At 44.2% G+C, this 24,288-nt stretch overlaps 1 protein-coding gene across 8 annotated transcripts in view; it reads right to left on the minus strand.

Annotated features, from left to right (window-relative positions):
• Positions 1-701: 701 nt before the first annotated feature.
• The window catches only part of ADGRE1 (adhesion G protein-coupled receptor E1), a 69,797-nt gene continuing 46,210 nt past the window's right edge, over positions 702-24,288 (minus strand). For all 8 annotated transcript variants that reach the window (XM_058728232.1, XM_058728238.1, XM_058728234.1 and 5 more), the window contains 13 exons: positions 22,123-22,211; positions 20,426-20,509; positions 16,997-17,174; positions 16,061-16,180; positions 14,653-14,864; positions 13,744-13,914; positions 12,073-12,267; positions 10,592-10,827; positions 7,254-7,320; positions 5,937-6,028; positions 3,071-3,239; positions 2,857-2,961; positions 702-1,062 (listed from right to left, as the gene is read on the minus strand). In XM_058728232.1, the coding sequence (XP_058584215.1) occupies positions 1,057-1,062; positions 2,857-2,961; positions 3,071-3,239; positions 5,937-6,028; positions 7,254-7,320; positions 10,592-10,827; positions 12,073-12,267; positions 13,744-13,914; positions 14,653-14,864; positions 16,061-16,180; positions 16,997-17,174; positions 20,426-20,509; positions 22,123-22,211 (1,724 nt within the window). In that variant the 3' untranslated portion in view covers positions 702-1,056. The remainder of the gene's footprint in view (positions 1,063-2,856; positions 2,962-3,070; positions 3,240-5,936; positions 6,029-7,253; positions 7,321-10,591; positions 10,828-12,072; positions 12,268-13,743; positions 13,915-14,652; positions 14,865-16,060; positions 16,181-16,996; positions 17,175-20,425; positions 20,510-22,122; positions 22,212-24,288) is intronic.

The following is a 24,288-nucleotide window of genomic DNA, read 5'->3' on the forward strand; positions in this document are numbered from 1 at the left end:
CTGGAGCCTGTTTCCGATTCTGTGTCTCCCTCTCTCTCTGACCCTCCCCCGTTCATGCTCTGTCTCTCTCTGTCCCAAAAATAAAAAAAAAAAATAAAAAAACGTTGAAAAAAAAATAAAATGCAAGTTCTGGTTCAGCCAATATGAGGTGGGTCCTGAGATCCTACTTTTCTAACAAGGTGATGCTGATGTATCTGGTCCACAGACCACACTTTGAGTCGGGAGGTATTAGAGTGGTCATGGAAGGGGGGACTCTACATTTCATTGGTCCAATTTTAGTATATGTGCAGCCAAAGCGAGCACAGAGCACACCTACATTTAAAACTTTCATCTCCCTCTTCTCCCTCTGGCAATCAGGACTTTACGGAGGATGGAGGCCAAGGTGGGATGGTGATAACTTTGTGAGCAGTGTGAATCCTAGACGAGTTCCAAGAAAGTTCCTGGAAGGAAGAGAGATGTTGGTTCCCTGAAAGGTTCCAGGAAACCAAAACACTTTCCAAAGGGTGTTGCCATCAAGCACTGCAGCCCTCCATGAAACACTGGGGTCATGCCCCATCCAGAGCTCCTACTCACCAATAGAGCTCTTGGAAGTGTTTGTGCAAAAGTAGTCTATAGGTCTAAGTGTTTTATTCATACCCTGGGCCACCATTACTGTGACACTGTTTCTTTAAAAGCAGCAGGAATCTTTGTCAAAGGCTAAGTCGGTCAGTCATATGAGAAATAATTTATTGAGGGCTGCTCTGTGTCAGGCACATGATAGGTGCAGGAGAAGTACACTTGGAGCCATACAACAATGAATTTAGAAGAAACCAAAATGGTAGCCAGGTAATCTTGGTCATGCCGTTGCACTGGGATCTGTTCCTTCCACAAAACTCTGGGAACTCAAAGAGCAGAACTGATAATCTGAAACAGAAATTCTTGCTTCCCAGAGAGTTCTGGGGCTGGCAGGATCCCACATCTGCACATTAAGCTGGGAAGAGATTTCAGAGAAGGCTCCGGTAGGTACCTGCTTTCCTCAAATGTTGCTTCATAGCATACTGGCAGTAAGAAAGATCTTTAGCCCTGTGAGAGAGAGATCAGAATTACAATCAGCAGCAGGACGAGTACAATGTGAGTCTAAGGGTTTTAGAAATACTTGGGTCTTATAAATACAGAGAGAGAAATATGGAAACAAACACTAGAAAGATAAACATTAAAACCTTAACAGGGCAGTCTCTAGCGTGGCAGGCACTGATGGCAAACTCTAAAGCTATTCTCAACCTCTTCACCATTAATAGCTTCCACTCTAGAAGCAAGAAAGCCAAATACTTGCTTTGTCAAATTTCTTTGTAAGTATGTATGGTCAGGTGATACAGTTCTAACCAATTAGTAGAAGGGAAGCCCAATGACGGGTTTCTGGGAAAGATTTTATTTCCTGCGGAAGGAGAGTTTGTGGCTTCTCCCTACCCCTCTTCTTCCCTTCAATGTGGTCATGATGTCCGGAGCTATAGCAACCATCTTACAACCATGAAAATCCTTTGATGAAAAGTCAACAAGCTCATAGTGGAATGCAAAAGTAGAGAAAACCTAGATCCTTTCCAACACCCCTGAGCAACATAACCAATATCAGCAACACCTAACTCTGGGCTTCTATTCTTGCAAAAAAAAAAAAAAAAAGAGGTTTTTTTCCTATTTAATTAAGCCACTGAATCTTAGTTACTTGTTCTTGGAATAAATCAGTGAAAAAAATAAAAAATTGTAATGGGGGATAGGAGAGCTATTGTGTAAAGTGTAATTTTACAACTCTGTAGATTTTAAATCAATGATAGCAATGCAAAATCGTGGAATTATGTGTAAAAATCAGTCTTGCTTCCATTTGCACATTCATTTCAATGTTTCTGAAATTAAATATGTGTAGTGTAAGTCATGTAATCCATACATTTAAATAATTCGCTTTCATACCATATAATAAGAAATTTTATATATTGTATATCACTGTATAATTATATAATATATAACTTTATAATTATATGTATAATCCTATTTATATTTGTGATTATATATAAAATTATCTTTTTAAAAAATTTTTTTTATTTTTTTATTTTTTTTATTTTTTAATTTTTTTAACACTTTATTTTTGAGACAGGGAGAGACAGAGCATGAACAGGAGAGGGTCAGAGAGAGGGAGACACAGAATCTGAAGCAGGCTCCAGGCTCTGAGCTGGCAGCACAGAGCCTGACACGGGGCTCGAACTCACGGACCGAGATCATGACCTGAGCGAAGTCGGCCGCTTAACCGACTGAGCCACCCAGGCGCCCCTATAAAATTATCAACAAGATGTTATAACTGGTTCAAAAAAGAATGCAAGGAACAGACCTATGTCTGTTTTATGTAATACATATATATATATATATAATACATTATATATATGTGTATGTATTATGTAAATATATATAATGTATACTATCTATAATGTATGCAATATATGAGATATATATGATACTATTACATAATACATAATATACATTACATCATATATATGTATGTTCTGTGAATTTTCTTTTGAGCCAGTTTAACATCTGCCTCACTTCCTCACTGATTAATGAGTAGAATAAAATCCTTAATGTATTCTCATCTTATATCTATATAACTCATTTTATCTTCTTTAGTTCACACAGCTACCATGGGGCAAAGCTGGGATTTAAGCCCAGGCTGCCTGGCTCCTGGACCCCAACTCTTGAACCCCACGCTTTATCGAATGTGCAAATATACATGGACACACAGCTCACAGCAGGTTCTCCGTGCACAGCACTGGTACTGCTAAGAAGTGGCAATTCCATTTGAACGGAAGCTGCATAGAGCACACCGTCTCTCACCGATTTAGAGGTCGAGGGGACAGAGGACAGTAACATCCCTGAGGTCTGGGACTCAGGGCTACGTTTAGTCTTCCGGGTAATGCACTTCCTGTATTCTTCCCGCACCTGGAGGAAGAGACAGGTCACAAGGAGATGAGTGATTCCTAGATGCAGGCATGTGGCTGACACAGGTGTGTTCCCCAGAAGGACGGGGTCAGGAAGGGCAGTGCTGTACCTGGCGGTTGAGCAGACAGTGAATGATGAAGATAAAGGTCCCCTGCAGGCTGTTGATGATGGTGAACAGGTAGGCCATGATACTGGCCATGGATCCAATCTGGAAAATGCCCAACACCCAGGAGCACCCCAGGATGAAGAGCTGGGCAAACGCCTTGAACGTCAGTAACCTGGGGGGAGAGATTTGCAGAGGATAAGGTTCCTGGAAGTGGCTGTTGTCCTCATGGACCAGGCTGCCACCATATCACCCGCCACCTGGGTGGGAACAAATGTGGGGTAGAGTCTGCAAGCCCAGAGGCAGGGAAATCGAATCCTATTGGTATTTAAAAGGCAGCTGGTCTACAGATACACAATGCACAAAGATGTGTGGATGTATATATAATGCAATATTGTTTAGAGCGATCAAATGCTTGGAGGACCCGCAGGTCCAATAACTGGGGAATGGTGACGCCATAAGTATGAAATACGATGAGATTTTTCTTGGAGAAAAACTCACATAACATAAAATGCACTATTTTAACCATTTAAAGTGTGCGATTCAGTGGCATTCGGCACATTCACAATGCTGTACAAACATCATCACCTCCCAGTTCTAAGACAGTTTTATTGCCCCGAAAAGAAACCTACACCTATGAAGCATTCGTTCCCCACCCCACTCTTCCCCCAACTAAAGCAACCCAAAGGTTCATCTGTTGATGAATGGATAAAGCAAAACATGGTCCGTCCATACAGTACAATATTAGCCATAAGAAGGAATGACGGCTGATAACCTGCTACAATGTGGACGAAACTTGAAGACATTATGCTCAGTGAAAGAAGTCAGACGTAGAAGGACACAGAGTATATGCTTCCATTTGTAGGAAATATCCAGACTAGGCAAATCTATAGAGACTAAAAGCAAATTATAGAATCATTTTTTTAAATGAGATGAGAGTGACCATATACTATAGGGGGTAAGGGTACAGGCTCTGAACACTTGTGGATTTGTGCCTCAGTTTCTTCAAGTTGGTATAGAGATAATAATACAATACCTACAGGGTGGTATTAATTGTTCTACAGATTAAATGAGATGGTAAGTCTCTAAGGATGCTTACAGCAGTGTCTGGCAAAAAACGATTTTTGTTAGTTTTTAACCACAAGTATTGAGACGAAATCAGCTACCTATTATGTAGGGGAAAAAAAAGTTCAGAATGATATGTATACTATCCTATCATTTATGTAATCAGAATGTGGATGTGTAAGCATAGAATATTCTAGAAGGAAGCTCAATTCAAGTGATAATGGCTGCTTAGGGTGGGAGAGATCTGGGAAGAGAGAATTATTTCCTATGTATTCTCTTTTGTACTGATTAATTTTTCTTACCATCGCATGTATTAATTTTGTTTTCAACTTTCTGTATCAACTTTTAAATATTTAAAATTTAAAATTTAAAAATATTTAAATATTCAAATTTTAAGATGGATGAGGGACTGGACACCGATAGGAAAACAAGCAAAGGACATCATATGGTTCCTGACAATAAAACCTAGACAATGTCTGACTTTGGTAAGTTCTTTTTTTTTTAATGTTTATTTCTGACACAGAGAGAGAGTGCATACAAGCTGGGGAGGGGCAGAGAGAGGGGGAGACAGGATCCAAAGCAGGCTCTGCACTGAGAGCGGAGAGCCAAATGTGGGGCTCAAACTCATGAACCATGAGATCATGACCTGAGACGAAGTCAGACACTTAACTGACTGAGCCACCCAGATGCTCCTGACTTTGGTAGGTTCTTAAAGTGAAGATTAGTTGAGTGATGAAGTTAAAAACACAAATAGTCTATAAGAATATGAAAATGTCCCACACCTGTAATATAGACAAAACTAAAATAATAGGATAGTATATTTCACTATTATATCAGCAAAACATCACAACAAAAATGATAAACCCCAGTGTTGGCTAAGCTGTAGGTAAGCAAGCACAATCCAACCTGTCCTTTAACTCAGGCAATTTCATGCCTACTGTTATGATCAAATAACCACAGATGTGGAAAAAGATCTATCTACAAGGGTATTTGAGACCACACTGCTTATAATAGCCCTCCCCTTCCCCCCTAAAAAAAAAAACAGTAACAACTTGAATGTCCATGAATAAGGCATGATTTAAATAAGTTGTGCTGCATTATTACATTGAAATGCTTTACAAAAAATGAGAAAGATGTTGTCAAGGAATTTTTTTAATTTTTTTTAACGTTTATTTATTTTTGAGACAGAGAGAGACAAAGCATGAACGGGGGAGGGGCAGAGAGAGAGGGAGACACAGAATCGGAAGCAGGCTCCAGGCTCTGAGCCATCAGCCCAGAGCCCGCCGCGGGGCTCGAACTCGCGGACCGCGAGATCGCGACCTGAGCCGAAGTCGGACGCTCAACCGACTGAGCCACCCAGGTGCCCCAAAGAATTTTTAAATAGAAAAAATATTCATGACATTAAGAGAAAAAAATGGCCCTAAAAATTGAGTAGATAGTATGTTTCTATTTTTGTAAATATACACATATAGTTATGTGCAGTAAATGAATTAGAAAATGTATTAATGGTTACAATATATGAAATACTCACCCTTCCTAGTAACTATTAATTAATGTTTCATAAGTCACAGTAAGTGGGCAATGTTAATATCCCCAGTATACAGATGAGGAAACAGTTTCAGAGAGGTTGTGTAACTTGCCTAAGGCCACACAGCTTGTAAATGGCAGACCTGGTGTCTGAGACCCCAATCTAGAAACTGTGCTGTTCTGTCCTGGGCACAGGACTAAGCACACAAAAGGTACTCAGGGAATGTTTGTGGGAAGAATGAAGGAGACTGAGAGAGAGGAGGGGAAGGAAGGACTGTACCTGGTGTCTTTGAGCGTGGAGACCTCAGCATTGACACTGGAAAGCTTCTGCCTCAGGATACACAACGTGCAAGTCAGGAGGATGGAATTGATCTACAGAGTCAAGCAGAAAGGACTGAGATGTTGGGTGTGTACAAATGGGCAATGGCCAGACCACCCGCCAAAAACCCATAGTGTGCGGCTATCACTCCAGGAAGCCAAGTAATAAGCCCTATGGCAATCAACCCTAAACAGCCAGCTGTTGATTGTTGGCTCACAGCCTCCCTAACTTCTGCCCTCATTTCCAACATAGGACCCAAAGGAAAAAGCAGAATGTGATCTTATTTGGAGATAGGGTCTTTACCAGAGGTGATCAAATTAAAATAAGCTCATTAGAGCAGACCCTAATCCCACATAACCTTATAAAACAGGCAAATTTGGACACAGAGGCAGACATGCACAGAGAAAGCCAAACATCTATAAGCCAAGGGACTCCTGAGTCTACCAGTCTCTTGGTTAGAAGACTGGAATGGAGGGGCACCTGGGTGGCTCAGTTGGTTGAGCTACTGACTCTTGATTTAGGCTGAGGTCGTGATCCCAGGGTCGTGGGATTGAGCCCCACATCAGGCTCTATGTTGAGTGTGGAGCCTGCTTGGGATTCTCTCTCCCTCTGTCTCTCTCCACCCCCCGCCCTTCGCCTCTCCCCCTGCCCCCTGTCTCACACAAAATAAAAAATAAAGAAAATAAGACTGGAACAGATCCTTCTCCTGGGCTTCCAGAGGGGACATAGCCCTGCCAACCCATCGATTTTACACTTCCAGCCTCCAAAACTGGAGTGGGAAAGTTCATGGAAGTCTTCCTGGAGGATGCCAAATTCTGTTGTTCTAAGCCACCCAGTTGTGATACTGTGGATACTGTGTTTGTGATACACAATTTTTATTTGTCAGTTATACCTCAATAAAGCTGAAAAAAATCTCTAGGCTTCCCTTTCTTCCATCCCACTGTTTTCTTCTCACCCCCCCCCACCAATTTCTCTCCATTCCTTCCTTTTCTCTCATTCAACATCTATCCCCAGAAGACATCAACAGACCCATTCTTACTGAAACACAAAAGACAGATAAGATTGTGTTCCCCTCCAGGGGATTTGCATGTTGGCAGAGGAAAGAAAAAAAAAATCACAAGTCAAAGAAATTGCACTCTAATTTGGAAATCTCAAGAACCAGGGATCAGAAGGGAGAATGTTTGGCCTCAGCTATAGGCAACATTCACTGGCACTTCTTGGTTCCTCGGGTTTCCTTGTTTCTGCTCCCGAACACCCTGCACCAAGCAATTTGCTTACCAAGATGATGGTGCAGACTGGTCCCAGGAAGCTCCAGACGAACCCTGTCTCTGTGTTCAGCCAACAGCTACCAAAAGAAACAGGAGTTGGTGCCTGTTTAGTTCTTGACCCTACAGTTACTCAGGCCCCAACAAATCCACTAATGGAGGCTATTATAGGCAGCCAACCCTGAGATGCTCTCATGATGGGGCGGGTGACAGTTCAGTTTTCTTTGGCCCACGTCTGCTGTCAGACCTTCTTCCTGGGCAAACGTTCCTGAAGTGTTCACGCGGTGTCCAGAGTAGAGCTCGCCCTCAGCCCGTAACCTTTGCAACCTCTTCCCTTCTGTTCAGACCTCTTTACTGGCACACCTGGTCATTCAAATCTCATCTCTAATGTCATCTCCTCTGAAAAGCCGCTTGGGACCCTCCCTACCCATCATCTTTTTCTAGCAAAGCATAATGCTTTTCTTTTTTTATAGCATCTCTCGGTATCATAAATCATGGTGGTGTTTGTTTCCTTGAAAATTGTCCTTCTCCGCCTTTCCAGACTATGAGCTGTATGAGAATCTGGACCTCGAGCTTTTGCTTGTCTCCAAATACCCAGCACTCAGTGCAAAGCCTGGCATGGATGAGGCATTCCATAATTATTTCTTAAATGAAGGGAGGAAGGACTAGGAGGGAGAGAAGGCATTGCCTCTTTCCTTCAGGCCTCTGGTAGATTTTTGCTGTTTTTACCATCTGACTACCATTCCACCCGCGTTCAGGAACCGCACCCCAATATTCCTTCAGCGGAAGTGTGCCTTGCCCCCACAAGAGAAGGAAAATAATCAAGGTTGGCCAACCAGATGTTCTCTCCCCGGAATGTGAGTCTCCAAGTCATAGCAATAAAAAAGGTGGAGATTGCACAGAAGAAGCCGTCTCTGCTGTTTCAGGAACAACAGCTTCAGTAAATAACAGCCAATTCCCTTATAAGCTTCTGCAACTCCTCCTGGAGGCATCAGACTGAAAACCCTGGAGAATTAGTTCTCCTGGGAGCAGCCCTCGACCAATGGCTGCTGCGACAGAGATGTATAAATATGCCCCCTGGGTGGGATTTTGGAGGCACACGCCCTACACAGTTTCCCAGGGATACCCACTGGGATGGAGCCTGTTACCCACAGCTGCACCTGCTCAGAATGCACCCCATGTTTGCTCCTTCTCTCGCCCCACTCCCCGGTGCTTCTTCCTAAGGTCATCTCAAATCCTTCTCAATACTACTCCTGTCTTCCAAAACGTTCTGTGGTTCCCACCACCTGGAAGGTATTCTCCAAATTCCATGCCCCTCCCCCTCTCCCCCCCATCTTTCAGTCCTATCCATCTGCTCTCCAAACACACCTTAAGCCCTCCCTTGGGCAAGCTATTGCCCTCACCTATGTTGCCACGACCTTTCCTCTTTGCCTATGTACATTTCTTTTTTTTTTTTTTAATTTTTTTTCTCAACATTTTTTATTTATTTTTGGGACAGAGAGAGACAGAGCATGAACGGGGGAGGGGCAGAGAGAGAGGGAGACACAGAATCGGAAACAGGCTCCAGGCTCCGAGCCATCAGCCCAGAGCCTGACGCGGGGCTCGAACTCACAGACCGCGAGATCCTGACCTGGCTGAAGTCGGACGCTTAACCGACTGCGCCACCCAGGCGCCCCTGCCTATGTACATTTCAATAGAGCTTAAGGCTCATTCAAATTCCACATCCTCCAGGAAGCCTTCCATGGACCTTCCCACTCCCATATACCATCATCCTTCTCTGGCCTGTGTCAAGGCTTATGTTACCCACATCAACATCAGGCACTTCATCATGGTGGCCTTGCACTGTCACCACCATCCCCTGACAAGGCAGTCAGATCCGAACTCAGCTTGGACATTTATTAGCTGTGTGACCCTGGGCAAATGCGCTGAGCCTCTATTTCCTCTGAAGCTACCATTTATTAAGCTGTTACTTTATGTACCGCCATGTGCAACAGCACAGGTTGCACACTGCACAAATCTGGGGGACATTATGTACACTGTATGCAATGGAGACTCTTAGTCCTCGCACATAGGATTTCTGTTGAGAAGTACCAGAGATAATACATGTTTGTAAAGCTTACAGGATTTAGATTTGATGAGTGCTCACTTACTATGGATTCCTTTCCCTCACCCCTTATCTCATGGCCTCACCTATAAACCATCAGTAGTAGGCAGGGAGGAAACCTGAATATTTAGTCCCCTAACCACAATTCAGCAATGCCTATAACACAGGGTGATGACTGCGGACCTGGGATTGCAAAGACCTAGATTTGTGTCCTCACGCTGCCCTTTATCAGCGTAATGGCAAGAAAGCTTCACTTTCCTCATCTGTAAATTAGAACAGCACCGCTATCTCAAGGGTCTGTCATATGACGCAGTCACTTAGTCTCTGCCCTAGCCACATACCGCTTATCGTGTCATTTACCTGATTTTATTTTATTTATTTAAAAAAAATTTTTTTTAACGTTTATTTATTTTTGAGACAGAGAGAGACAGAGGATGAACGGGGAGGGTCAGAGAGAGAGGGAGACACAGGATCCGAAACAGGCCCCAGGCTCCGAGCTGTCAGCACAGAGCCCAACGCGGGGCTCGAACTCACGGACCGCGACATCATGACCTGAGCCGAAGTCGGCCGCTTAACCAACTGAGCCACCCAGGCGCCCCTCATTTACCTGATTTTAAAAGTTGGTTCATTTTTTTAAAACTTACAAATGGGCTCATGTCTATAACATGAGTTTGGCTGGTATGCTGGCATTTTTTCCCCCTGATGTCCCATAAGATAAATACAAAAATATTTTTTATATTATACTTACCAGCATACTACCCAAAATCATCTCGCATGCAGCCCTGTGACAAACACCGTTCTAAATGTTTTGCAGATAATAACTCATTTAACCCTCACAACACTATGATGTAGGCGCTGCTGTTAGCTTCTATTGTATGGATGAGGAAATGGAAGCCTACAGAGGTTAAGTAACTCGCCCAAGGTAGCCCAGCTAGAAGGTGGTGGAACCAGGACTCAAACCCAAGCAGGTTGGCTCCAGAATCCATGATTTTTAAACCGTACAACCGAGTTTCATTGTTTACACCACCACCGTTCACCTGTTCTATAGTGCACAGTGGCTCCTGGATTTGTGCAGTGTGCAAGTTGTGCTACTGGACACGGCAGCCCTGAGACCCACAAAGCATAAAGAGCTCAATAAATGGTAGACACAATAACCAGTCATGTTACTGCTTTTCTTGTTGTTCGTGTAATCATCATCGTGAACCATGACAGCAAGGTCTTCAGGGAGAGAGAAGGATATGACTTACCGACTACGCATCCCGTAACCCTGTGGTTGCACACCGGCTGAGACAGCCACCACCAGCCCTGGGAGCCCGTAGCCAAAGGCACAGAGGTACCACATCTTGATGTTGCGAGAGCTGAAGTAATTCATCACCTTCAGGTTCCTGACCATAAGAAAGAGCATCACAGCCTCCACCAGCATCCAGAAGAAGCAGGCGAGGAAAAGGTAGTGCAGGAAGCCTGCAATGATGGCACAGCCCGTCTGGAGAAGAGAGGCACACCCACTCAGGACCCCCGCCCCCTCCAAGGAGCAGGTTCAGGTGACAGGGCGGGGGTGCTACTTTGATTGGAATTCCCAAGTACAGCCTACTCATTCATCCCTTTGGTAGGGTTTGCCCGGGACTGGTGTCTCCCAGGACATGGGACTTTTCAGTGTTAAAACCAGGAGAGTTTTGAGAACAGATAGCTGATCGCCCTACTTCAGAGGATGTTTGAAGATATTGAGTGTGGGGGTCAGCACACTATAGCCATCAGGCTGGCTGCCGGTTTTGTAAATAATGTTTCACTGGCACAAAGCCACATCCATTTCTGTATTTTCTATGGCAGTTTTCATGCTAAAACAGCAAAGTTGAGTGGCTGTGACAGAGACCCTAGGATCTGCAAAGCGAAAAATATTTATGCCTGCTTCTTTAAAACAGAAGAAGTTTGCTCGCTCCAGGTCAAATGATGGGAGGGACGTGTGGTACTAGCACTGAGTTCTCAAGGGGTCTGGGATGCTAAACATGTGACAGTAAACTGCACAAAGAATGATCACCCCAGCCAAAATGTCAATAGTGCTCCTTCTGGAAAAACCCTAAGAACCTACTATGTTTCTGGTATAGCTATAGGGAGTAAATTGGCCAAAGGTCTTGCTCTCATGGCGTTCACAGTCTACTGTGTGTGTGTTGGGGGGGGGGGGAGGAATATACAGCAAGTAAATCAACAAATAATCAATATGGTTTCAAATAAAAGCTGGGAAAGAAAGCAAAATAGACTGATAAGGGACAGAGTTTCTCAGCTGTGGTATTGTTGACATTTGTAACACTATTGCCAGATTATTTTCTTTCATGGGGGCTGTTCTGTGGACTGTAGGGTGTTTGGAAGCATCCCTAGTCTCCATTGGATGTCAGTAGCACCCTCTCCCAGGGATCACCACCGATAATGTCTCTAGATATTGCTGAGTGTCCCCTAGGAGTAAGAATCATCCAAGGTAATAACCAGTTTAAAGAATAATAGGAGAGACCACCACAATATATAACATGACCAGGGAAATGATTTTAAACTGACACCTATCACAAGAATGAGTAAACCAGGTCAAGAATTGGGGAACAAGTATTATCAAAAGAGGGTATAGCACGTGCAAAGGTCCTGAGGTGGGACCTAGCATAGAGATTATTGGGTAGGATGAGCAGGGGCAGATAAGGAGATGGTGGGGCTGGGCGAGGACACAGCCTGAGGGATGTGAGACCTGGTTGTCAGTCTTGTCTACACCGGTGAGGAAGAGAGTCTTGGCCAAGAAGAGGCACACGCAGAGGTGCAGGTGGAGGTAGGTGTTGTGGTTGTGAATGGCACGACACAGCAGGAAGGTGGCGATGGCCAAGATGAGACACACCAGGGAGATGATCAAACCCACGTGGCTAATGATGTGCAAGGGTAACTCCATCTGTCAGGAAGCAGATACATCATTCACAGAAGGGTCGACATCCCTCCAGGCAGAAAAAAAGAATTATCCAGACTCCTGACCAGGGCAGAAAGGGCTCGGGGACCTTTTCTCCTTCTGACACTCAGAGTGACCGAGATATTGTCCATCGTCATCCTTTGGCATCCATCAACACCCATTCCCACTCCTGTCCTGTGCCCCACCCCCTGTCACATTAGGGCAGGATGTCTATAAACTACATTTCCCATAATGTCCTGGGGGTACGGTCCTGGATGTTCTTTAGGTTTTCCAATGAGATGTATGCATGAAAATTTTGGAAGGCAGAATGGAGGCAGACACCAGCCTTCTAGACAGGAGCAAGCTATGGCTGGACTCCACGTTCTAGCTGTCCCTTCTTCGATTGGGTGGAGGTGGGGTGATCCGACAGCAGCAATTTCTGACCTCTGGATTACAGCTGCAGAGGGCTGATCTTGAAGCTAAGCCCCAAGTGGCAACCCCTGACTTCAACGCCTCCAACCCTCCCTGTGATTTTGTGGGCATCCTGTTCCCTATTTGAAATACCTAGAGTGATTACCATTTCCTGCACTGAACCAGGCCTGCCATACAGGCGTTCTGAGATGCCCCAATTTCTGCGAGTAGACAGGGCAAGCCGGGTCCTTCCCCTGTGCCATTACGCATGACTCATTTAAAAATGTTGAGTTCCTTCTGTGTTAAAGATGTGCCAAAGCACACCATCTCCGGAGCTAGTCCCTATGACTTTGTTACTTTGTTTTGTGGTGGTTAAGAGAACGGACTGTACTTTTGGCAGCTGCTAGCTGTTCGAGCTTGGGAAAGACACGTGGCTGCTCTGTGCCTCAGCTCCCTCATCTGTTAAGAGAGGATACCAATGAATACGCTAAGCGATACTAAATGAAAATACTTCAAGTGCTCACAGCTATGCAGGGAGCATACAAATGCCTCTATGTCCTCCCCCTCCACTGCGTCTGCCCACTCACCAAGGCTCACTTCACCCGTCCCCACTCTGACCTATCACCAGCTCTGACGGACACACTTCTGGATTCCTATAGCACAACTTCTCACACACCATTTACTTGGTTTTGTGGAAGGAGACCGTCCTGGGTTCAGGTCTCATCCCCAGCCACTTAGATTTCTGAGTAAGTGGGCTAAGGAACCTCAGCCTCCATCCTGTAAAATGGCCTGAAAACATTTAACTGAAAATAAAGGGTCCAACACAGGATAGGCTCTGTAAATGGGATCTGTCATTATTAACCTGTTCAGGGTCATTTCTCCTTTCATATGTGAATGTATGGCTTCCCAGCCAAACTATGAATTCTCCAAGGGCAGAGGCATTGCACACCCTGCCTGTCCCCCATGACACCGTCCCACAACACCCAAGGCCATGGGAGACACGCAACGGGTGTTCGTTCAATATTTTCCCCTTGGATTTGGAGAGCCAGAACAAAGAGAATCGGTACTGACCGTGAGCTCCCCAGAAGCCATGATGACGGCCAGGTTCATCATGTGATAACAGCTGCACGTAGTATACATCTCAGAAACTTCATGGATCTCACAGCCAGAGGGTATCCACCTGCCACCCGCCATATCTGTGTCCCAGGAAACACAGATAGGACTCTCAAACGTCTGCTTTGGCTGAAAACGTAAAGGCTCTGGTCAAACGGATTCAGTATGACCAACTTGAAGAGTCATCTCAAGATGACCCACAAGAAGATGCGGGTAGGTCTGGGAGGGAATGGAGGGCGATGTAATATTTCAATGTGCGAGGATGGAGAGAAAGGTTGTGTATACAAGAGATGCCTCTACAACCGAGTTGGTCATGGCCAAGGTAATAAAGTCCCTGTAAATGTTCCTGCATCAACATTCCTCAATCTGAGCCCAATCTTGCCCAGTGAGGAATGGGTGACTATAGGTACTGTATATAATATATGCTATGTAGGGGCTCCTGGGTGGCTCAGTTGGTGGAATTGAGGCTCAGGTCACGATCTCGCGGTCTGTGAGTTCGAGCCCCGCGTTGGGCTCTGGGCTGACAGCTCGGAGCCTGGAGCCTGCTTCAGATTCTGTGTCTCCCTCTCTCTCTGCCCCTCCCTTGTTCGTGCTCTGTCTTTGTCTCAAAAATAAATAAACATGAAAATTTTTTTAATATGTGCTATATATATTAAATATACTATATGCTACTTATATATACTATATACATATAATATATATATATACGAGAGCCCACTCCTCTGGAGGTGGATTTGGGGGACGGGCTTGACTTGCTAGAAGGTTGATGCCTTCATGGGTCTTTATCAGAAAGGAAAGTTAAGCTCACTGTGGGGTGAAGTGTTCTCAGTAGGTAGATGGGGGTTCGACAGGGACCACTTCACAAACCTCGATGTTCTCCAGCGTGTAAATGACTGGGTTAGAGAACCCATCTTGCTTCTCCCCAGTCATGATGCCCTGCACAACGTGAGAATTCATCTTTAGCCTCCTCTGGGAATTGGCCAAGGGGTTCTGAGGGTCTTGGAAGAAACTCTCATCTAAAAACAACTCCATCCCCGAAAAGGAGACAAAAGCTACCCCAATGGTCCCTGTGATATTCCCTAAATGCAAGCAAAAAAAGAAAAAGGAAAAGGAATAATTTGCTCAGTAGTGATTATCAATGACCCAAAAAGTACACACATATACAGACTCTAATACCCCACGCACCTCCACAGGCCTGCTCTGAGCATGGCAACATTTGGCTACATTTAAAATTAATACAGGGGCACCTGGGTGGCTCAGCCGGTTAAGCATCCAACTTTGGCTCAGGTCATGGTCTCACTGTGCGTGGGTTCGAGTCCCATGTCAGGCTCTGTGCCGACAGCTCAGATTCTGTGTCTTCCTCTCTCTCTCTGCCCCTCCTCCACTCATTCTCTCCCCTCCCCCACTCAAAAATGAATAAACATTAAAATTTTTAAAAACAAATATGAATTTACGTCTTTAAGGGATAATCAAACTGAGCAGTGGGGTACAAGTCCCCTCCCACACTGATGGTCAGTCTCGTTCATCTGTTTGGTAAGCTTCCCCTCTCCATGTTGGTGGCCTTCAAGGATGTCCCAGGGCTGCTCCCTGAGCCCTGCACACCAGAGAGTGGGAAACAGCAGCCCATAGGCCAATCTGCTCATTGCCTGTTTCGTGTAAATGAAACTTACTGTAGCACAGCTACGTCCATTCATTTACACGTCGTGTACGAACGTCTTTGTACTTTGAGACTCTTTTGCCCTCCATGCCTGAAATACTTACTAATCCACCCTCTATAGGACAAGCCTGCCGATCCCTGATACAGATCAGCACTGTCCGCTAGAATTATGACATGAACCACACAGGTAATTTAAAATTTTCAGGTAGCCAGATTTTACAAAAGTCAAAAACAGGTAAAATAAATTTTAATAATTAATTTTGCAACACATGCAAAATATCATTTCAGCCTAGAATCCATATAAGAAGTATGCATGAGATTTTCTCCACCATTTTTTTGTACCAAGCCTTTGGATTCTGGTGTGTACTTTACCAGGTCATAAAGTACAGCCTGGCCACATTTCACGTGCTCAATCATAAAACATGGCTGGTGGCTGCCGTACCAGCCATCCAAGGTCTTGGTCGTCCATTATTGGGAGTGTTTATGTATTTAATATCTGGCTCCCTGAGGGCAGGGGCCTTACCTCACTGGTCTTGGAACCCAAGAATTGACTGGTAAATGTTTGCCAATCGGATACACCGCAGCCCCCCTCCCTGGTTCTCAGGAGCAGCTCTGTACCTATGGATTTAGATTCCTTGATTGTAGAGCACCGGATTTTCATCTCATTCCCTTTGGCTTTGAAGTGAAGGATCATGTTCTCTTCAGCACATTCTCCCTGGATGATCTTGCTTTCAATTTCTAAAAGGAGATAGGGAGACTTTGCCCGAGGTCCCCCAGAAAGTGGGTCCTAAATTCTGTTTCCTGCCCCACAAAGTTATACCTACCTAGTTGCAAAGAATAAAAAAGGCCAGTTCATCATGGGAAAGACCTTGAGCCCCGTGGTGAGTGAGTGACAGGAGGATGATAGCCGCAAACAAATGAGAGAAACCCAGGTGGGGCTGCAGGGGTGAGCTCTCACACCTTAGGGAGTGCCTCAGGGAAAGCTGGGGTTGAGGCCAACAGTGGTGGAAGGCAACAGAGTCCGGACCCTCTGGCTGCTCTAAATGTAGACAAGTTTTCCAAAGCCAGAGGAAGTAGGAAGGGGCTGGACGAACTCAGCAGAGTGGACAAGGGCTCAGAGGCTGCATTTGCTTCTGCCACTCACCAGCTGGGCAAACACAACCAATGACTTAACCTCTCTGAGTCTCAGGTCTCTCACCTGTGACATGGCACTAATTGCAAGGGTCCCCAGGACAACAAAATAGGCAATGTAACTGGAGGTAGCCCTTTAAAATGTAAGCCAGGTAATCAGTGGCACAATCTCTGTTTCATTTACTAGATCTTTGTTTACTGTGGGGCTCAGATAGTTGTTGAATGAATCAATGACACACACCCTTACCTCAAGGCCAGGCACTCAGTAAATGGGAGATGCTGTTACTATCCTGGGACTTGCTTTTCTGTGAGCTCTGAGGTTTGAAACAGTTGGGGGAAGTAGTGTACGGGAAAGCCATGGGGCATAGCATTGCCCACGGCCCCCCTCAAAAGCAGCACCCAGATGTAACCTTGCCACCTTACCTAAGTGTTCCGTCTGAACAGTCTGAGTGACATTGGCTGAGGGTTTCAGGAAAGCTGCCAGGGTGCTGCTTTTCACACTCTCCAGTATGGCAGTGGCCAGGGCAGAGGTCTCCTCTTGGGAGAAGTTGGACCATGTGGATGTTTGTTCGAGCACAGAGGTAAGGCTCTCAGCCGCACTCTGCAAAGAAAGGTGTGTCTGTGCATGTGCACTCTCTTCCTCTTCCCCTGCCCCTGAGACAGCAGCTCTTCTCCCTCTCTCCCTTCTTCTCCCCCTTGTCTCCCTCTCCCTCCTTCTCTCCCTCTCCCTCTTGCTCTCCCCCCCTCTCTCCCCTCCTCCCCCTCTCCTTCTCTCTCTCCCCTTCTCAGCTCCCTCTCTCTCTCCTTCTCTCCTTCTTCCTCTCTCTCCCTCCCTCCCTCTGCCTCTCTCTCTCTCTCCCCTTCTCCTCCTTTCCCTCTCAAATTGGTGTAGCCTTTAAGTCAGCACCTGGAATAGCCCCGCTTATACCTAGCTCTGACCCAGAGGTTTCCCTTCCTGGAATTAGTCCTTCCAGAAATGCTTAAAAACTGTGCAAGGATCTTGTCCAGTGATGTTTATTTCAGTATGGTTTCTGACAACATGAAGTTGGAAAGTCTGAATGTCCAACAGATTGGCTAAATAAACGACTAAATCAAATCACAGAATAATACACAGCTATTAATAAAACAATGATCACACACACACACACACACACACACACACACTAACAAGCAAAAAGGTCAGTGAGCTGTTGTTAAGTTAAGCAAATTACAGGATAACATAGATATTATCTCATTTCTCTTAAAAAACAAGTATTTTCATTAACATTTTTGTATTTATGATAGTAATATTTCTGGCACACAGAGATAAAAGTAAGACTTTCTTGTGAGCCAAGTATTAAGTATCTTATGTATGTTAACTTCATTTTAGAAAGAAATCTATGAAGTAGAAACTATGATTTCCATTTTTGTGTGGGGAAACAGAACACGTATAGGAGGTGGGAGAAGCAAGATTTGAACCTTTGTTATCTAACAGCAGAGGCGGAATCCCTCTAGTAAGTGCTCACTAAATGGCTTCTGTGTGTGTGAGTGTGTGTGTGTGTGTGTGTGTGTGTGTTTTAGACATACATTCACAAAGTGAAAGGATATGGTTATACATTCAAATGTTAACATTGATTATGTCAGAGGAATAGAGTTAAAGAAATAGCAATAATAATATTGACATTAATGTGAATACAATTCCTTTTATTGATTATTGTCAATAAACTGGCTTATGCAATGACTTTGACCCCAACAACAAAAAATATGAAAAGGATTCACAACCTAATAAATACGAGGAAGAAAGTAATGGACTCCGGTCACATGGGGAAGGAAATTAACTGAAATCTGAGTAGGAATAACAATTTCTATTTACCCAAATTGGACAATAAAAACATGAAAAGAATTTCAGTAAAACATGGATGAGGGTATAACTTGAGATGTTTGTTCTGGAGAAACAGGACATGACCATATGCCAGGTGAGTTTGGGGTCCGTCCCCACCGACATACAGAAAAGTATCAGGTAGAATCATCCTGGGAAAATGTGGTCTTCAATTCTACGGCTGAGGAAATCTTAAAACTCCCTTCGAGGGGGGCCCGGGTGGCTCAGTCAGTTAAGCTTAAGTGTCCAACTTCGGCTCAGGTCATGATCTCATGGTTCGTGAGTTCAAGCCCCGCATCCGGCTCTGTGCTGACAGCTCAGAGCCTGGAGCCTGCTTCGGATTCTGTGTCTCCCTCTCTCTCTGCCCCTCCCCTGCTCATGCTCTGTCTCTCAAAAATAAATAAATAAATAAATAAATAAATAAATGTAAAAAAAATTTTTAAAACCCTCCCTTCAAAATGCGAAATCTATTGTTGGCTGGGAAGGTGATTTCATTTCCTTGGGAAAGTAAAAAATTAGTAGGCAAACTAAAACTCCACAGGGTTATCACTTCTGTGCTTTATTTACAAAGTTTTTCCATCTTTGTCATACTCTGAGAAGGGGGTGTTGAAGGGGTTTGGAGCAGTTCCGTATGTTAGAGAAACTAACTGATTAACCACGAGAGTTCGCTGCCTAAAGCATTTAGATGTGAGATGAATATGTGTTTCATATGAACAATTTCAGAGAATGTGGCTATTGATAAATGGTTTTGAACATTTAAAAATATGAATTATTATATTTATACATTTGGTTGATTGGATTTATAAATCCCTAGAGGGCATAATGACTTTGCTTCTTAGCTCTGTAAATATTCCTCATTAGGTATTCAAAATTTGGTGGGGGGGGGATAAGAATATTCATAAACACAGTATAAAATAAGAGAATTTAACCTAGTTTGTCAGAAGGTTTGTTGCTTATGGAAATTCAGTCTGAAAACCTTATGAATGAATGCACACTTAATGGACAACTATATTATACCCAATAAATTAATTTTAAATCAATCAAATTGCAAAGGAAAGTATCATTCTTGTTTTTGTACAAAAGCAACTGAATTTTTAAATAAAACAACAGCCATAAGTCATAAGCCATAAGCAACATAAAATCTTAAGCATAAGCCATAAGCAACATAAAATCTTAAGAAAAACTAAAATCTTAAGAAAATCTTTTAAAGTCTATCATTGTAAGGACTGAGTAATCCCACCTCTAAGTATTTACCCCAGAGAAACAAAAAATCAGGGACACACACACACACACACACACAAACTGTACGTGAATGTTTATAGCAGAAAAAAACAAGAATTGAGACTACTGATCACAACCTTCATGAATCTCAAAGGCATTATGCTGAGTGAGAGAAGCCACATCCTGTGTGATTCCGTTTATATAACATTCTTGAAAAGACAAAACTCCAATGACAGAGAAGAGACAGGGATATACAGGAGTTGGTGGTGGAGAGAACATCTAACAATGCGGGGGAACCCCAAGAGAATGTTTCGGGAGGAAAAGGAACTGTTCTATATTCTGATTGTGGTGGTGGCTACCCAAATCCACTCAGCTGATAAGACTCATAAAACTGGGTGTCTCTGGGTGCCTCAGTTGGTTGAGTGTCCAACTCAGGGTTGTGGGATTAAGCCCTGCATCAGGCTCTGCACTAAGTGTGGAGCCTGCCGGAGATTCTCTCCCTCTCCCTCTCCCTCTGCCCCTCCCCCTGACAAGTAAAATAAAAATAAAAAAACTCACTAGACAGAGAAGGGAATTTTACTGTATGGTAAATTTTGAAATTTACTGTGTGGTAAATTTTGAAACAGGTTTCAAATTCTGTAAAAATACAGAATTTATTAATTTTGTAATAAATTAAATGTTAATCCATTTAAAGAGGACTTTCTGTGCCCAAAGTGTCCCCCCCACCAAGATGTTTGAAGCTCAAAACACAATTATGAAGACTTTGCTGTTACCTTCAGAGAAACCACGGTGGTTTTGTTTTCACAGGCATTGTCCAGAACACTGAAGGTGGTATTCATTAGTGTGCAGAAGGAACCCTGTGCCCCAGAAGAACATGTGTGAGCACTGATCAATCCATCCCTCAGTGTGTAAAGTACAAATTGGCCATCTAGCCCACCATATGGTTGGTCTTAAACTCCCAAGTTTAAGAGCTGCTAGAAGCAGGCTTTAGAATTCTCAGGAAAATAGAAACTTGCCTTTTCAGCAGAACTGGGACCACAGTACCTTTTTCTTCTGTGAATAAAAGGAGCAAATGGAAAGAAACAGCAAAACTACTTCGTGGGGTCAAAGATGGGGGAAATGTGTGAGTAAACCCCAGTGGTCCAAAAGGAGTTTTATTCAGCCACAAAAAGGAGTGAAGCATTGGCAGCTGCTACAATGTGGACGAACCTTGAAAACATCGTGCTCAGTGAGGGAAGCCGCACACAAAACCCCACGTATTCTGTGATTACATTTATATGAAATATCCAGGATGCAGAAACTGATGGACACAGAGAGCAGATTACTGTTTACCAAGACCTGGGCACAGGGGCAGCTGGAGAGCAATGTTGCTGGGGACAGGTTTCTTTTGAGGGGATAAAAATGTCTGAGAGACGGCAGTGGTGGCTGCACACCATTGTGAATATACTGAATGCCACTGACTTGTACACTTAAAAGTGGGTAGAATGGTCAATTTTTAGGTGTATTTCACCTAAATTTCTAAATCACCTAAATTCTTCCAAAAAATAACATTGGTCCAAAGTGCATGGGAATTTTGGGGCACCTGAGTGGCTCAGTAGGTTAAGTGTCGACTTTGGCTCAGGTCATGATCTTGCGGTTTCTGGGTTCGAGCCCCACGTCGGGCTCTGTGCTGACAGCTCAGAGCCTGGAGCCTGCTTTGGATTCTGTGGCTCCCTCTCTTTCTGCCCCTCCCCTGCTCGTGCTCTCTCTCTCTCTCTGTCTCTCTCTCTTTCTCTGTCTCAAAAATAAATAAACATTAAAACAATTTTTTTTTAAAGTGCAGGGAAATTTGAAAGCTAATTTATAAGCTCATATTGAAAATTGTCACGTCAATTCCTGAAGATGCTCATGGAGGCTTTGACCACTGGAACAACTTCGTTAGAGAATCAGGATATCCAAATTCCTTTATGCCCGGCCCAGGGTTTGTGCATCTCCCCTCCCATATCACACAGACACAGCACCAGCACCTTCAGTGGTAACGAGACTCCAACATCCCTTCTTCTATTTGGAAAAGAATTCCCAAGTTTTAGATAGACAAATGCCCTCCCTTCTCAGCTTTCCTTGAAGGTACGTGTAAGCAGAAGTGATACGGGGTTATAACCTTAAGGAGAAGAACTGTGCCTTTCACGTCACCTTCCCCCCTGCCCACCAGCTGGAATGCAGACGTGATGGCAGGGGCTGGAGCAGCCATCTTGGACCACAAAGTGGGAGGGCTGGTGTTGCTGATGGCAGAGCACTTGCAGAACCATCATATCAACTCTCCACACTGACACCCAGATTGTTACAGAGAGAGAAGGAAACTGCTATACGATTTAGGCCACTGTTATTTCGGCCTTTGTGAAAGCTGCAAAACAACATCCTACTTGAGTGACTTCTAGGCTAGAAGCTCTTCTAGGAACCTCAAGAGCTAGGAAGCCTCAAAAATACTTACATATTCAGCCATCACTGCTTCTCCCACTTGGCATTGCTGGACCCACTCGTTGTTGGGTATCACATCTTCTTTACACTTGAAGGGAATCCCTAGGAAGGAAATGAAAGCTACCAAGTCAGAGCTCAACCACAGCAAGCTGTGATTAAAAGACAAGTCTGATTTCATTATCCCCTGCCTAAAATCTATTCGTCACCATATTACATGACAGCGGAAATGAGCAAACCACAGCTACACGCAGAAACACCACGGCCTCTGAGAAGCAGGATACTGAGTGAAAAGAGCAGGTCAGAAAAGACGACACAGAGCACGATGCTGTCTTTATAGAGCTCCAAAGCAAACAAAACTAAACAAAGTATTGTTTAGGGATACATACATGGAGGTCATTTTTTTTTATAATTTTTTTTTCAACGTTTATTTATTTTTGGGACAGAGAGAGACAGAGCATGAACGGGGGAGGGACAGAGAGAGAGGGAGACACAGAATCGGAAACAGGCTCCAGGCTCTGAGCCATCAGCCCAGAGCCTGACGCGGGGCTCGAACTCACGGACCGTGAGATCGTGACCTGGCTGAAGTCGGACGCTTAACCGACTGCGCCACCCAGGCGCCCCGGTCATTTTTTTTTAAAGTAGGGTAATTATGACTACAAAGTTCCAAGTATCCTCTCTGGGGAGGAGTAGGGAAGATTAAATAGGGAAGGAATATGCATGAAACACGAAATTGATGAGATCCTAGCTCTCATGTTGACATACTATTATTGTATAATATTATACATATTATACTTCATTGCCTCCATATAAACTACCTCTATCTTTAATGTATCAAGTAATCTACAATTAAAAAAATTAAGCTGTTGGGGCGCCTGGGTGGCTCAGTTGGTTGAGTGTCCAACTTCGGCTTGGGTCATGAACTCACGGTCTGTGAATTCGAGCCCCGCGTCGGGCTCTGTGCTGACAGCTCAGAGCCTGAAGCCTGCTTCAGATTCTGTGTCTCCCTCTCTCTCTGCCCCTCCCCCATGCACGTGCGTGCTCTCTCTCTGTCAAAAAAAAAAAACAAACAGGGGCGCCTGGGTGGCTCAGTCGGTTAAGCGTCTGACTTCAGCTCAGGTCACGATCTCGCGGTCCGTGAGTTCGAGCCCCACGTCGGCCTCTGGGCTGATGGCTCAGAGCCTGGAGCCTGCTTCCCATTCTGTGTCTCCGTCTCTCTCTCTGTCCCTCCCCCATTCATGCTCTGTCTCTCTCTGCCTCAAAAATAAATAAACGTTAAAAAAATTTAAAAAAAATAAACATTAAAACATATTTTTTCAATAAAAAAATCAAGCTGTTCAGTTTCCCATTGTTCTCAGCAAAAAAAGAAAAAGAAAAAAAAGAAAGAAAAGTAAGAAAACAAACAAACAGAAAACCCCCCAAACCTTCAAAATTCTTCACATGGCTCACCAGTTCCTGCAGGACCTGAACTCTGCCCACCTCCTTAGGTATACCTAATGCTTCAGGGCCTTTGCACATGCCACAACCTGGACCACTCAGATCTCCACTCATCATCTGGATAACTCCTACTCTTTTTTTTTTTTTAATTTTTTTTTCAACGTTTTTTATTTATTTTTGGGACAGAGAGAGACAGAGCATGAACGGGGGAGGGGCAGAGAGAGAGGGAGACACAGAATCGGAAACAGGCTCCAGGCTCCGAGCCATCAGCCCAGAGCCCGATGCGGGCCTCGAACTCACGGACCGCGAGATCGTGACCTGGCTGAAGTCGGACGCTTAACCGACTGCGCCACCCAGGCGCCCCAGGATAACTCCTACTCTTGCTTCAAGCTTCAGCTTAAATATCACTTGCCCACAGCATATTAAATATCTCATTACTCATTCCAAAGTACACTATGATTGTTCAATTGCCACACTGATTGTGGTTATTACGTGATTATGTGTGTGTGCTCTACATACATCATCACATTCAGGATTGAATTCTCAGGACCTAGTGCAGGGGCCTGTTTGACTAATTAATAGATGCCCCCCCCCAATAATTTATCGAATGAGTGAATCAATCTGTGAGTGAATGAATAAATGAGAAAGAGAGGATTGAGGATGAAGCAAAGGTAAAAGGAGGATCCAGAGGTTGGGTGGATGGAGGGGTTTACAACCAAACCAGGATGCAGATTCCACTGCTGAG

This window comes from Neofelis nebulosa, chromosome 4, assembly GCF_028018385.1.
Source record: "Neofelis nebulosa isolate mNeoNeb1 chromosome 4, mNeoNeb1.pri, whole genome shotgun sequence".
Classification (NCBI taxonomy): domain Eukaryota; kingdom Metazoa; phylum Chordata; class Mammalia; order Carnivora; family Felidae; genus Neofelis; species Neofelis nebulosa.